Source organism: Protopterus annectens, chromosome 9.part0 (assembly GCF_019279795.1).
Source record: "Protopterus annectens isolate FY-2018-M chromosome 9.part0, PAN1.0, whole genome shotgun sequence".
NCBI classification, from domain to species: Eukaryota; Metazoa; Chordata; order Ceratodontiformes; family Protopteridae; genus Protopterus; species Protopterus annectens.
Genome location: NC_056743.1, coordinates 871434393 through 871450600, shown reverse-complemented (window position 1 = coordinate 871450600; position 16208 = coordinate 871434393). Strand labels below are relative to the sequence as shown.

General features: G+C 36.8%; 1 protein-coding gene across 1 annotated transcript in view; it reads right to left on the bottom strand.

Moving 5' to 3' along the window:
* Positions 1-16208, bottom strand: part of LOC122810915 (chymotrypsin-like elastase family member 2A) — an 87427-nt gene that overhangs the window by 13272 nt on the left and 57947 nt on the right. The window contains exons 2-4 of the mRNA XM_044082457.1: positions 3677-3765; positions 3285-3382; positions 1064-1192 (exon numbers count right to left, since the gene is read on the bottom strand). Of these exons, the coding sequence (XP_043938392.1) occupies positions 1064-1192; positions 3285-3382; positions 3677-3765 (316 nt within the window). The remainder of the gene's footprint in view (positions 1-1063; positions 1193-3284; positions 3383-3676; positions 3766-16208) is intronic.

Below are 16208 nucleotides of genomic sequence, written 5' to 3'. Positions count from 1 at the left end.
TTTCCTGACCATCTGCAGATATACAGTAAGCAGTGACGTTTCCTGACCATCTGCAGATATACAGTGAGCAGTGACGTTTCCTGACCATCTGCAGTTATACAGTAAGCAGTGATGTTTCCTGACCATCTGCAGATATACAGTAAGCAGTGACGTTTCCTGACCATCTGCAGATATACAGTAAGCAGTGACGTTTCCTGACCATCTGCAGATATACAGTGAGCAGTGATGTTTCCTGACCATCTGCAGATATACAGTGAGCAGTGACGTTTCCTGACCATCTGCAGATATACAGTGAACAGTGATGTTTCCTGACCATCTGCAGATATACAGTGAGCAGTAACGTTTCCTGACTGACGTACAGTGATAGAGTGATAGATATAGTAGCCTATGATATCACTCAAGTTGAGTGACGCCCCCCTACTAAATTGTTAAACACTAAAATATTTTCAGTCTACTACAATATCACTGTCAGCATCTCATCTGGGACATGCTTTTCTCTTCTTGTATATATATATATATATATATATATATATATATATATATATATATATATATATATATATATACCCCTTTTTGTATTAACCAATCTTCTCTCTCATATCTGACACTGTCAGTTTATTAATTTCTCAACTACCCACTGTCTCTCTTTATCTGAGTTCATGTATTTTCCCTGTTTATCTTACCTTTATTTTTGACTTTCTCTGTTCACATCTTCCAATTTAAACTAATTAACCTTAGTTCTCTCACTAGGCAATATTATTTCTTTGCTTACTCCATATTAGATTTTATTGTGTAAAACTGCAAAAATGACAAAACTTTACAACTCTGTTGTATTATATTGTACTTGTAAATATGTTAATGCATATTGAATGCTTATATTTGCTGCATTCTACTATTTGCCTTTTGTATAATATTTTGGAGCTTTTCTCCCTAGGTCTCTGTTAAAAACAAGTTATTGCCAACTCAAATTTTGCCAGTAAAGTTATGTCAATAAATACATCAATTAATACATTTATAAATGCCATACAGACATTCATGTAGACAGTACAACAACCTGACTTACCCACTTGCAACACTGTTATTGTTCCAGTTTGAATGGACTAAGATTTTTGAGGCACTAATAAAAGCTGAGTTTGCTTCAGACGAGCTCAGACTGTGTTTTCCAAGTCCAACTCTATAGGATCGGCCAGAACTGAGAGGACAAAGAAGAAACCAGAGCTTATGAGTTAAATGTTTTACAGTATGGCAGACAAAAACAGTTTTCAAATCATATGAAAATGAGTATATTTTGAAAATAAGTAAATCACAATTGAACACCATGTGGCACACCTGTTTTTTTTTTTTAATGGAAGTAGAAAGTTTGTGTAAAACTACTTTTTCAGTGAATAATACTGCTTCCCTTAGCACAGTTCTTAAAAGTGAACCATTTGCGTTTCATATTTTTTTTTTTTGGGAGGGGGTGGAACTTTGCAATCTAAAGGTAATTTTAACAAGATAATTAGATGTACTGTGATTCAACCAATCCTGTTTTCCAAGCATGAGCATAACCATTTTAAACACAGCGTCAGAGTTTAAAACTTGGGATGTACTATATATGTATAATTGCATTCTGCTGTGTATTAAATAAATGGCCAGTATTACGTTATTATATTAGTTTCTGTAAAGTGAATTTCAAATGAATGTGTGAATGTTTGCCAGAAAAAAAGTTGGTTGCATTTTTGTACTTTGTTCAGTAAAAGGTAATCTCAAATTAATGGTTTCAGTTTGCAATGAAATAATGCATTTAAATATAGCAAGCAGACCACATTAAAATCTGGTAGACGTCTTAAGGCTAAGTAAGCTTTAGATATATATAAATCTGCAGAGTCTATAATAAATCATGATTGTTTGTGCAAGGTGCTTTGCAGCTGCATATGAAATTATATTTACAACAGTGTGCTGCTTGTATAACCTTTTGTATACTTTTATATTTGTGTTTTGTATCTGTGTTGAGTTGCCACATTCCTGTTCCAGGACATACCTGAAATTGTTTTCTTGGCTAAGGTTATATACCCAGCTAAGAAATAAAATATTTTGGAAACAAACTTTGTGTAATGTGCCACTGGTATACTTGACTCATAAAGTACAAAATAACAGTGATCACATTTATAGTTTGTGTGGAATTGGCCTAGTTTTCACAGGGAAAATTCACCAAGTGCAAATGAAAAGTTTCCATGGCGACAGGAAGGTATCATAGAGTGATTCATGGAAGACGTACTTACCCCCACCATAACTCTCTTAAGCAACAATAGAATATGACAAATGCACAATAAGAAGACTAGATATAAGTTAAGTGCAGGTCAGGCCAATGATATGGGACAGGGACAATTAGCCAAATACAACTCATTCATTAGACAGCAGAAGAAAGCAACCACATCACGTGATAATTCAACCACTGTTAGCACCAAATACCTGGCACTGCACAAAATAATATATTAATTGAGATGTATGTATGAGCTGAGTATGTGTATAAAATATAGCAGGCTCTTTTACATCTACAAAAGGACTGTGGCCACACTTGCAACATGCTTGGACACATCTAAACATCCATTCTGTTGTCTCCTATAGATGTAACAGCTACTGTGAATCTGAAAAAATACACACACACACACATACACTCACTTTACTTTATCTTCTTCTTCCTCTTTCGGCTTTTCCCATTAGGGGTTGCCACAGTGGATCATCAGTCCACACAACAATTGGCAGTGGAGGTTTTATGGTGTCGAGTTGCCAGCCCACAGCCCAGTCTTCACAGAAGGCATGCATATGTACACATTGACACCCATGGCCAGTTTGAGAAAGTCCAATAATGAAAGAAGTGCATATTATTTGTTGATGAACCCGCAAACTTAATATCCTATGAGTAAGCTCCTGCAAATAAGTTTTATTGTTTAATTGATTAATTAGATGATTGATTTAAATTATTTTGAGTTTCAATCCTGTTAGATTGATGTTTTGCTGTACCTATTTTTGTACATATATGTGTGTTTATGTGTGTGTGTCTGTGTGTTATCATGCCAGGTATCCCAAAAAGCAAGTAATCCTCTAAGCTTTCTAATACTTTTTCACCTGAAACAAGTCTTTTTTGTTTGTTTGTTTCATCGATCCATTGCTTTAAACAAATAGATCAATACAAGAACAAAAAATAAAATGAAACTGCTATTTGTTTTAGTTGATAAATGTATTCATTTTATGACTATTTCCCAGGATCAACAGGTGACCATGACAGTTTTTTGCAGACTCACCTGATGCAGTGAGCAGCGGTGAGCACCCAGGAACGATCGATAAGTATTGCACCACAGGTGTGAAACCAGCTGCTGCCTGTGTAGTACTGAAGGGAGACCTGTAAACGAAAAACAAATATCAAGTCAAAGTGAGAAATAAGAAAAGAAGCAGCCATGATTCACAAATGTAAGTAAAGGTTTCTTTCAAAATGCTGCATGCACGAGCCTAAACTTCTTACAGAAGCTAGTCTGTTTGTACACTGCTTTACTACTGGAAAACCTTTGCATGTGTGCCCATAAATTCATGATTCCCCTGTGTGTATTGAGTCTTTCTTTCCTGCACCGGCATGTACACTAACCATTTTGCAACTCTACTACCAACTTACACGTTGTAATACTGTTGGTTTTCTTACCTGCCAGGGCCAGCTATTTGGCCTTGCTTCGACACCCCCAACTATTTTGGATGCATTAGGTGGGTAGGTGGGCACTCCACAAGAGAATGCTAAACAGAAATAAGAAAGTTCATTGTTAATAAATTTGTGAGTGCTATAATCTGTCAGAATTAAAATGCAACAATGTGCTTTTACGTGAAATAAACAAACTGTTGAGTCTTCCTTGTTATTTTTGAGTGGGCAGTTCTGATAATCTGAATGCCAGCAGGTTTCTTCTTAACAATGGGTACAATACACAGATGTCAAAGACAGGCATGTAGATATATTAGGATGTATACATTTGCACATATGGTTTAGTGAACAATGGTTTATTCTATTTATAACCGAGCTTTAAGTTTGTTGTATGAGTAATGCCTTATCAGGCCTTTTTGAAACCTAAGGAAAATATCAGACATTCAAACAGAATAAACCGAATGTCTCTAGTTATTTGCAAAAAGGAAGAGAGAAACCAACTTGACATATTTTAACTAAAGCTTTTCTGCTCGTAATGTAAGTACAAGAATTCTAGCTAGCTGGATTGGAAATTGTGTATTTGGAATGAGGTCATTCAACTTTATTTGTGGAACATCAGCTGGTTACATTTCTGAACTATTCTTACACTATATAAAACTTTCATGAGAATTCACCGAAGATGTTGCACCTGGTCTTAGATGCTTACCTTCTAGAAGAAAAGAAATAAAAAGAGGTTGTCCAGAAGAATGTGACAGAACATTTTAAAGGATCTATAACACAACCTGTATGAAGTCCAGCAGAGTGACTTTAATGCGCACTAATAAGGACAAAGAGAAAACAGAAACATGCTAGAAATATTTAAATACTCAAGAGTGTCAGTGAGATATGTAGCGGAAATGCTGAACAAAATGTCTGCATGTGAAAATGAAATATGTTCACATTAAGCAGACTGATGATGTTCTTAACTGGAAGGTTGATGTTGTATGAAGCAGTCCTCTGCGCTCCAAATACACATATTAGTTTAATTCAAACATTCCTGGCATAAGCCTAATGGATCCTGAAAGTCAAATATTGATCGCGTGCATAGTAGAACATTCCCATTACCTGCCATTTCTTTCTATATGTTTTGCTGTACCCTTTCTTAATTGTGAATTATTGTACATCTTTCAAATTAATAATTCATTCACAGAAAAATGAACATGGAGAATTTTGTGTCAGATTGTAGTATTCAGTATGCAGTATCCAAAATGGGACTAACTAGCCAGCATGAAGTAACACTTATCAATGACCAGTAAAGGAATATTAGATTTAATTATTTTTTCAGAATTTTCAGTTTTCCATTTTCAGATATAGTTTTTATCAATTCTCAAATTTCTTGGTACATTTTGCTATAATCAGAGACATGTTTAGTTTTAAATACTCACCACCAGCGATGAGAACTGCAGCTACAATGAGTCTGAGCATTTTGCCGATTGTGGCTCCCTGTTGATGCCTTCAGTATTTATAGTGTCTGACAAGATGTGGTGGCTTGATTTCCCACTATCAAGCACAATAAATCATGTCAGTGCTGTTGGCACAAGGCATGGTACATTACATTGATGTTGTAGCATTTACCTGCTAATTGTGTGAATTTGCCATTCGTTTCTCCAGTATCTCACTAATTTTGGAACACTACCTTGACCTTATAATAGAGCTTGCTTGGTGATAAATATACCAACTTATTGCACTGTATTTTCAAAACTTAAATATTAATGTACAGCAAGTGACTATTCAGTGCTGTCCTGAAGAGACCTATCCATATAAAACCATTTATCCAACCTAATGCAACTGTGCATATTATACAAATTATTTATTTTTACTCCACTATTTACTCAAAATTTTGTTATATTCTTGGGGATGTGTAGTCCACTTATTTTATAAATCATTTTTTTTTAAATATCCTTCATATTTTGTTCTCATAACTTGTAGTCTCACAATACTGAAGCACGGAAAACATCTAATTTCCTTTAAAAGAAGACAGAATCAGAATAATATGGGTAGATAACACAATATTGAGTATTTATATCAAATGCACAGATATAGCAAGGTGAGGAAGGGAATAATGGATTCTGGGGTGTACTGCAGAAGTTACACTTTGAGATAAGTGAGATCCTGCTTATCTGTCAACAGCCATGCAACTCCTTGGAAGCACCTGGTTAGAGTGCGGGGTATACAAAGAGCCCCGCATGTGAAGTAAATCTGTGATTTGGGGATATGAAGGTATGCTAGTGGTTTGGATTTTCAAGAATGTTGGGGTTGAGAATTTCTGTCATCTAATTAAGGACAGCTGACAGCACTTTCCTTTTTGTAGTTCCCTGGTGAATGCTGACTGCAGGCTTCTGTTTACAGTGACACGTATGTGATTACTATGGAAGTGCGACCGCAGACTCCTGTGTTCAATTAATGCTTAAGGATTAAGTGGATACACTTACACTGGCTGCTTTGTGTGAATCTGAATAAATGATTTGGATATAGCTCGTTTGGCTTCAGTTTCATCTCAAGCACTCTTTATTATTTAAGTGGATACCTTATTTCATCCACCACTGACTTTCCTATGAATACTTAGGATAGGGAGGCCTAACAGTGGGTTTTAGCATGTTTAAAGCTAAAAGCCTGTGGCTTTAATTTTAAATTGGACTGACGTTCTTATGTATAGATAGGATAGGGAGGTCTGAGAGTGGATTTCTAGCATGTTTCAGTTGTGTAATTATATTAACTTGTCCTGACCTTATGGATAGACAGGACAGAGAGGTTACACAATGGGTGTTCACATGTTACAGTGCAAGGTGCAGCTACAGTTAATGGCTCATGCAAGTGGTGCAGGGAGCACAGGTCCCACTGTAATGTGGAAGTAGAAGTGGTTGCTATGGTGGTCAGAATAGAAAAGCATAGTATCAGATAACGAAGGTGTTCTATCAAAATAATATAATGAAAAGTGATTTCAGTGGGTGTATTACAGAAAGATGATTAGAAAGAAAATAGATTTTTAAGGCAGATAATGATTGCTTTGCCTACCATGCTGACCCATTTCCCTCCCTTTTTGATGGGGTGCTGCTGTACTTAACTCAGAGTTTATTTATTTTTGCACCCCTAAAATGAATCACCTTATATTCCATGCATTCTAGAATTATGCTACCATTTTGACACTCCTGTCTCTGGAAAGATTGTTCTACTTATTCACCACTGCTCTGTAAAACATCCCCATTATTCTTACGTAATACAGAAAGTGTCTTCAGATTATGGTAACTTCTAGACATACATTACTTTTTTGAGAGATGGCACCCACTTGAACAGTTCCTATTTTCTCACCTTTCATGTGTTGTTTCTTCAAAATTATTTATGTTAAACTCCAGTATGTTTTCATGTGACTTTTACTACAAATCCCACAACCAGGGTTTGGGGTTCATACAATGGTTAAGGCGTTTACCTATATAGATACAAGATACAGGGTTTCATTATCATCCTTGAAAGGGAAAATGGCTAGGCTTTAAATGTCCCACAATGGTAACTAGCCTAGTACTTACCTATGAACCTATGCTTTTGTTAATCTCTGGATTACCTCCAATATCCATTTCAGCTATGATCTTTGAAAATACTGTGCCCAAAAAAGGGCACGGTGCTCTATATGGTGATCTTACTACTTGTCTAAACAGTGCAAAATAATGTCTCATTTTCAATAATACTGTGCCCAAAAAAGGGCACGGTGCTCTATATGGTGATCTTACTACTTGTCTAAACAGTGGAAAATAATGTCTCATTTTCTAGTAATACTGTGCCCAAAAAAGGGCACGGTGCTCTATATGGTGATCTTACTACTTGTCTAAACAGTGCAAAATAATGTCTCATTTTCTAGTAATACTGTGCCCAAAAAAGGGCACGGTGCTCTATATGGTGATCTTACTACTTGTCTAAACAGTGCAAAATAATGTCTCATTTTCAATAATACTGTGCCCAAAAAAGGGCACAGTGCTCTATATGGTGATCTTACTACTTGTCTAAACAGTGGAAAATAATATCTCATTTTCAGTAATATTGTGCCCAAAAAAGGGCACGGTGCTCTATATGGTGATCTTACTACTTGTCTAAACAGTGGAAAATAATGTCTCATTTTCTAGTAATGAAAGCTCTTAGCTGTATCACTTTTCTGACAGACGTCCCAGCTCACTCACATTATTTGCTTCCTTTTAGATCATTTAATGCAAGAACCGCCACATCCCTTTCTTCATTTAGTGTTGCATCTGTTTCCTTCAACATATGTACTCCCTTCCTAGAATTTTTCTTTTTATTTACATTAGTTTGCAACTTTTCTCAATTAATTTAAGCTACCATTCCTCAGTCTTGACAATTTTCTGGTTTTATTTCTGCACTGTCTTATCTATCCGTTCCGTAATGACTTAACACAGTACCGAGTACTCGATTACTTATCCTTTCATGTAGATGGACTCCCTTTATTATGAATATCTATCTTCTACTGCCTTGCCAATGTCTTAGCCACCTTACCACCTACTCAAAGTTTTTTATCCACTAGCCTGCTGTGTGCACTGTACAAAATGTCCAGCTATACTCAAAGGCCACATCTACACCCCCTTCCATACTCACTCCGCATGTAAAGAAATAATGTGTGATCTGTAATTAGAAGACTATTCAGCACTTGTTACAAGACTCAGTTATGAGCTTTCTTATTCAGGGATAATTCTGCACCAGTTAGTTGTGTTCAAAAAAGGGCACTAGGGTCATTTAATAAAGGAAAGGAACTGAAAAATAAGTAGGGTAGTTTGATGTTTTGTTATGAATAATAGCATTCTGGAACAGTCATCACTGACTGCTACTACAAACTCATCAGGAAGGTTGAATTTTACTGGTTAATTAGTTATTTTGTTAGTGACAACTATGGTTTCCAGTGACTATGCTGGAAAAGTCAGGTGCTGTTAGAAAAGACTTGAATAAGGGAAAATCTAGAGAGCATGTTTCCATTTGAGTACTAAAGAAATAATTAAATGGCGATTATTCTCAAATGTTATGTTTTTCTCCTTGCAATATGTTTAGCATTCCCTTTAAGCTATGCAAAGAAAATTAAGTATTGATGCTTCTGTTTCCTCTTAAAATCTTTTCCTGCATTGTTTCTCCAAGTCATTTTGGATTTTTGTGAAGTTGTGTGTTATTCTAATAAAGTGTTTGCCATAACACATTTTACATCATGTATTTGTTCAGTCTGAATATGGGAGGGGTAGTTACATCTAAGAAATGTTCTGCTTCAAGAAAAAAAGTAATTAGGTATGTCACTGATTCAATTCCAATAAATGGTGTGATAAAATTTCATAAATGTAAGTGAAGTCTGCAAAGTCAGATTTTTCTTTGCTGTGGTGTTGTCATATGGTGTTGTCATATTGTCAGGCACAGATGACCAGCTTTACCCCACAGCTATAAAGTAAGACCTGGAGTTACAGTTCTACTCCTGAACAAAAGCAAATCCATTAGTAACTGCTTCAAGCTTAGCATTCAGCAATAACTGAAAAAGGTTCAAAGGATATGGTAGCAAAAAGAAATAAAGGGGTTTAGTGAAGTAGAACAAATGGCACTTGCCAGATGCAGCTAAAACAGCAAGAAGCCGCAGTAAACACACTCTAAGTGAACAGAGGTAAAAGACTGCAGAAAGTTTTTTTTTCTCTGTCACTTTGTGGGGACAGATAGGGAGTACTGAAATCTTGTCAGCATAACAGCTTCTATAGGGCCATTTTTGTGGGTCTAACAAATAAAAAAAAAACTTAAATAGTGTAAGGACGTAAGTAAGTCAACAAAGATTAAGATAACATAAAAAATGTTTTTATTACTTTTTCAGTTTGGTTGTCCTTTTTTTAGTCTCCCAGTATAATGGCATATTTCATCAGAAGGAGCTCAGTACTGTGACATGTGGCAAATGCAGAGGTTTCCATCATCAAATTGTCAAAGCCGCAATGATCAAGCTATGAATTTTCAAGCTTGGCAATCAGTAGAAGATCATTGGATTTGCCCCTTCCAGACTCGTGGTAAAGTGCATCCAGGAAGTGATTGCAAGTTGAATGTGAGCGATGTTACCCTGCAGAATCCCTGACAAAGCCTGGCTTGGAGATGTGACAGATTGTGGTTTGATCATATGCCTTTTATCACTTGCAGTTCAATCAAATGATATATAGTATACTCAAATGCAGAACGTGAAGCTGGGCAAGTGGCTTGAAGAGCATCTCCTCTATGAACTTGTGATGATCACCAATTATGTACTTCGAAACGATCCAGTTATATTTGATCTCAGTAGGATTAGGTGAGACAGCAGCAAAATAACATTTTTATGATGTGACAGACACAACGCAGTCACCTGAATGAATGCTCGGCCTATCATTTTAGGACATAAATAAAAAATATAGTTAAATAAAAGAGAATGGTGCTTTAGCCAGGATTCTAAGATGTGCTCAATTTGAGGTTTGTACAGTGAACACTAAGTTTTCATCTCAACTTTCGAGTGAATTTCTTGTAGAGCTGCCTGTCAAAAGTAGGACATTTTTATGGTAACATGATATTTTGTAGGGCAAACCATACCTACAATTAGTGCAAAGGACTGGAATTTACATTTTTGCAAAAATAAAATCTAATTCTTATAGAATGTCAGTTGTCTGCTGTTTCACACAATAGTTTGGCATTTCAGGTACAAAATAACCTTTCAGAGGAAATTAAATCTCATAGCATTTGCCTTTTTTCAAGTTTTTTTTTCATGGGACACATCGGCCCACATAGGAACTGTCCCACTTAGAGAGGGACAGGTGGTAACCCTAATTTCCTGGGCTTATGTGCCAAATGTCTGTGCAAAGTATTCTCTCTTCCTGTAGAAGAAGGATACGGTGTCTAAGGGGGGTGGCCATCTTACTTGGACTTACTTGGAGAATGACTCATGTCTGAAGAAGCAGGACTGAAAATAATATTTTCCTGAATCTCAGCCCCTGGACAGTTAGTTGTTTTTGGATTTCTGTACTGTGTAAATCATGGATTGAGCAATGATTTTTTCCTGGCATTATGATTAGGTGAGACTGCAGATAAAAAAAACATTTTATAATGGGACAGCAATGGCAGAACACCATTTTTAAACACAAGGAGACTCATAAGTGCGCATAGTGTTGCTATATATATTGCCGAAGGTCACTTTCTAAACTTTGTTATTATGTTGTTAGTCCTGAGGATGTTTGGTTTTTATACTCAGGTGAAGAAAGGGGAAGATATTTTAATTGATCACCTGTTGGTGGTGATTTGGATTTTCCAAATGGAGCATGACCCATATAGAGCAAGAAAACCCATAATTAGTTGTTTGTTTCTATTAGGCATGCTGGTGGAAATCTCTTGGTGAGATGAGCTTCTACGTTTGTGAAGACTTAGGTTATGCTTGCAGTAAGACTGGGCAAGACCTCAGTCATTCAAGTGGCAGCCTGTAGCAGAAGGAAGTTGGTGTTTATCTTTTTGGTGGTACAAAAGTCTGCTGGTGAATACCCATGGTAAGAAAAAAACTGTTAAGATGAAACAGATGATCTTCTGAGTAATGTTTACATAGGGATCTCCTGATTTAACTGATAGGTCAGTATTTATGACCTACTGATTTATCTCTGGCAGCCTATGTTTAGGGTACAAAGCAAGAGATGACCAGTGCTGAGAACAAAACTGGGATCAATGTTATATATGAAAATGGAAAACTCCTTAGAAATAGCAATCGCTGTTTTTAGTTAATGCAACTAGGAGGAGGGGGAAGTTTGTTTTCCAGCTTCATAGTCAGTTATTGTAACAACTCCCTCTATCCATTGGGTGTTCACAATTAGTTACCTGTTTGCAGCAAGTTAAACTCATAGATTTGTCCAGAGGTCTTTTCTACAAGAAGGATGAAAACACTCTTTCACGTTGGCCATTTGGCCAGAACAGAGTTTGTTTTTAAACAATTCAGCTATGAAAAATGCTGCAGTGACGGCAAGTGCTGAAGTAAAAGCCTGAACATGGTAGGACTTTGATGAGGATGCAGAGAAGAATTATCAGCTGGTTTGGGAAAGAATTTGGAAAACAGTTTTGTACTTCAGAGAGGGAAGGTGGGGGATTAATCAGTTGTGTTAAACTAGTGTAAGAAGTGTTAAAGGAACTTTTGAGCAATTCTCTAGCCTAGTAAACATTCCATCCTATCAAAAGGCAGGGCCTGAAATTTCTGGTGGGCTTGGTTCTGTTGCTGTAGATTAAATCATTATACACAAGGACCTAGCCAGTTCTAGCACTGCAGGTGTGTACAAAATGCATCTGAAGATATTCAAGGCACTGGACAGGACTGGGTAAGGGGTGAACACACCACTTTAATGTTGTCTGCAAGGTACATCTGGACTGCTGAACTAGAGTAGAATGCCCTTTCTTTATGAAAGAAGATCATTAGGTGTGTTCCAACTGCAGGAAAATAAGGCTTTTCAACACCCTTAGAAAGTCTATACTAGGCTGCTGGAGAAGGGGGTCAGGAAGGAATTATTGAGGGAATAGTCAAATCTTAGAATGAGGAGCGATAATTCATTTGCCAACTTGGCTGTAGAACACTCAACCAGCTTACAATTTTGCATAGTTATGTGATGGGTTATTATAGCTTGCAAATCCAGTCTATATATCCTTTGTTAGCTTACAGAAGAATAGTGTTTCCATACCCTGCCACTTACTGTGGACATTCTGAAGCAGTATGGGATACCAGGCCATTGCACCACACCAACTAGCCCCTTGTAGAATTGATTTTCTTCACCCATTAAATCTCCATACAAACCCTCCATATCACTTGATCTCAGCCTTGTTTACTCTTAGTACCTGTGTGATTCTGATACTAAGATATCTTACTCTTGACTACTTGTACCACCACTTACAATTTACCTTTATCCCCTTTACACTCTGTCCTTTCATCCTTTACTACCTCAAACATTCATAGCATCCAGTTCAACCCTGGACAGTCACCATACACCTGCCCCCATATTTCCCAAATAACCTCCCACCTATGCTTTTATATTCCCACCACATATGCCTGTAATCTTCTCCATTTATCGTCTACACTTCATATCTCCTCAAATACCCTTCTAGATGCTCTACAACACCCAAGCAACTCTTTCCAACAATGCATATGCCAACCCCACTACTGTTAAACTCTTAAGCAAATTCCAAGAATCCTTCCAGACATCCTCCAACTCCTCCTGTCTTTCATCTTCCTTAATCCACCTACTGTATAATCTCTTGAAAATCTTAACAGCATTCCTTCTCCCACACTCTTGTAAATCTTCCCAGTTTGCCTGTAATCTTTTTCCAGCCACACTCTAATAAATTACCCATTAATTTCCCCTTTACCTTTTCCACCCCCACCATACTTACCATAAACATTCCCCCATACAACATTAATCACACTTTACAATAGCTAACTCTTTCATATATCATAGTTTCCTTTAATCTGTTGTTTTCCCTGGAATATCTCACTCTGTATTATCAAATATCAGATACTCAACCAATTGTAATTCCCATATCCTTTCAACACTTCCCCAAACTTCTTCCTAATATTCTCACTTAACGTTTCCCTTAATCTCCAGCTCTTCCTGACCTCATATTCCGCATTCCACCTCATCAACTGCTTCACCTTTCACTATTCTTCTGTTCTCTAGCCATCACTAGTCTTCAGTTCTCTAGCCACCATCTCCTGACTGTCCTCTTCTATATTGACCTCCCAGTTCACCCTGATTAACTCTTCATTCTTAATCCTCCATGTCATATCAATAATAACCACTACAGTATACAAGCAAAAATCAGGCATACCTTAACCTTCTGTCTCATCATCTTCCCTAAATCTATCCTTCCCTTTTTTATCCCTTTTCCCATCTCATACTAATTCTTAGCATCTATTCTATTCTTTTCTTCATTCGTGCAAACATAAACATATGCTTCTAATTACCGAAGGGAGAACCATCATCCTAATCACCCTGGGCCTCACTCCCAAGGTCTGGACCATACCTGAGTGTGTATCCAATATACTATTTTATCTAATCTTCTATTGCAATATATACCTTTGGCAATGTTATACAAGCTTCTTAATTCTGTATTGTAGTTCCCTAGACGTTGTGGAAATTAGTCCACAATGGATCAGCTGTTTCCTCTTCACAGGGGGAGAAAGAAAAATTAAGTGAAAACACTTTTTAAATCAGTATGACAAGGACATGGGATGCCTTGATCGCTATGATGGCTTTAACCCTTATCTAAGAAAGTCAGGAGACGGTCAGGAGGAGATACGTAGACCAGTGAATGAGGAGAGGCAGAAGGTCCACTGATAGTCAGCTGAGGCAGAGAAAAAAAATAGGAAAAAATGCTACCACTACTTTCTACTTTCCCTTTACCTTCTAGAGTTTATCTTATCTATGTCAACATTTCTGTCACCAAAATAAAAGTACCTGGTAAGAGATGGAACCTCTGCCATGTAGTCTTTTTTAACCAGACCCTCTACGACAGTCCTCTATTCACAGCTGTGCATGCAGATTAATCTTTATATAATGCATTCACCAGATCAAAGAACTCTTCCCTTTTCTAGAATATGCTCTCCATTAAGCTATTACAATTACAGTAGAGAGTCGATTATCTGAATGTTGATTACTCGAACGCAGCCTTCCAAAGTTTTCGGGTAGGAAAATCATAAAGTCTGAATATGTAAACATTATAAGTATTTGTTTTTTGAGCTTGTATTACAATAATACTCTATCATTTTGTAATTAAAGTATTTTTTTTTATTTTCTTGTTTAATGTTCATAAAAAACATTTTTAGAAAATTTTTATCCAGTTCAATTATATGTTTGATTACCTGAACAGTTTGATTATCTGAACTACCCTAGGTCCCAATTAATTGATTTTCTACTGTAACCATAGCAAATGCTTTTGGATTATGTAGTAATATCATTCCTGCCTTCCCCTTCCCATTTCTCTTCCTCCTTTTATGCCCCAGCTACTAAATTGAATAACACCTTCCAATGATCCCCTGATGACCTTCCCGTTACAATTTCAATCTCTACCTGCTGTAATACCTGAAGAATATTCTCTCCATTTTAACTGCCATAACCCTCACTAATACCTTGGCATCAGCATTACAGAGGAAAATGAGGCAAAACTTTACAGGGTGCTCAGGATCCCCCTTTTTTGAAAGCACCATTGTTGAGGTCTCGCTCATAGATTCTGGTAATACCTCATCTGTTATGCTGTTAAGTATTGCAGTCATCTTACTGGCCATCTCAAAGCCTAAAAGTTTATAGAAGTCAGTAGGAAAACTATCTGATTGTCACTGATTCTATCTCTTCATGTGCTTATCAGCTGATACCACTTTGCAAAATGCTGCTTCTTTAAACTCCTCTTTCCTTCAACCATAGACTGAAGGCATTCATTTTCTAAATTTCCTACCCTGTCTCCCCATTCTAGCATATAGCTCATTATAAAAAGACCTAAACAGTTCTGTTATCACCTCACTTCTGCATATCCTATTATCCTCTGCATCTTTAATCTCTAAAATCCAAATCCTTTTCCTCATGTCTTTTGGCCTACAAGCAATATATTTAAAATCACATCTGCTTTCCCCTACCACTGTGCCGTCATCTGAGTGCTAACCTCTTAGAACTGTCCTCTAAATTTCTTACCTGCGTCACCCTTCCTACATCCTCCTCCACAAAATCCTCCTGGAATTGCCTCAACATCTTCTCTGATTGTATCTTTCCTCAGCCTTTTCCTTCTCCCTAGTTAAAACATATTTCTTCTCTCCATACCACCTTTACTCTATCGCACTCTTTTATGACGTTAAAAAACACCGTCTCCCACATTTTCACTGACCACCGGTCCTACCACACCCTTTAACCATCTAACTCAGACCATTTCCACTTTCCCAGGGTACATTTCCTTCCTTTCCTCTCTATCTTTCACCCTCCACTCTACTACCATAGCATGATCAGAGATTGCCCTCTCTAATACGTCCATTGCACCAGGGAAGTAAACTATTCAGCCATGACCTAAGTCACAAGCAAATACAAAAGAGGCATATCAGAGACACACATGTAATTATATATTCCTCAACGAATACTATAACATCATTAAAAGTAGTACATAATCCAAATATCAGTACAGACATAACACTAAACTGTCATAAATGTCATTACCAACAATATCATTTTAATCTACTGATAATCAGCCAGAGTAAGACTAAGTAATGTCTGTCACCATTTAACAGGAAGGAGACTTTAATGTAAAAGATGAAAACCATAATTTTATTACGTAATAGTACTTAGCAGCTCATATGGGAGTTGTTAGTTAAATTATACTATCAAACAATGCTGAAATGTTAACCCCAATACTAACAAATGAAAGATCTACACGTGATTACAAACTAACAGAAGTAGCAAACATATGTTTATATACAAAAAGAAGGATAAAAAGAATGCTCTTAAGTGAATTGCAAGCGATC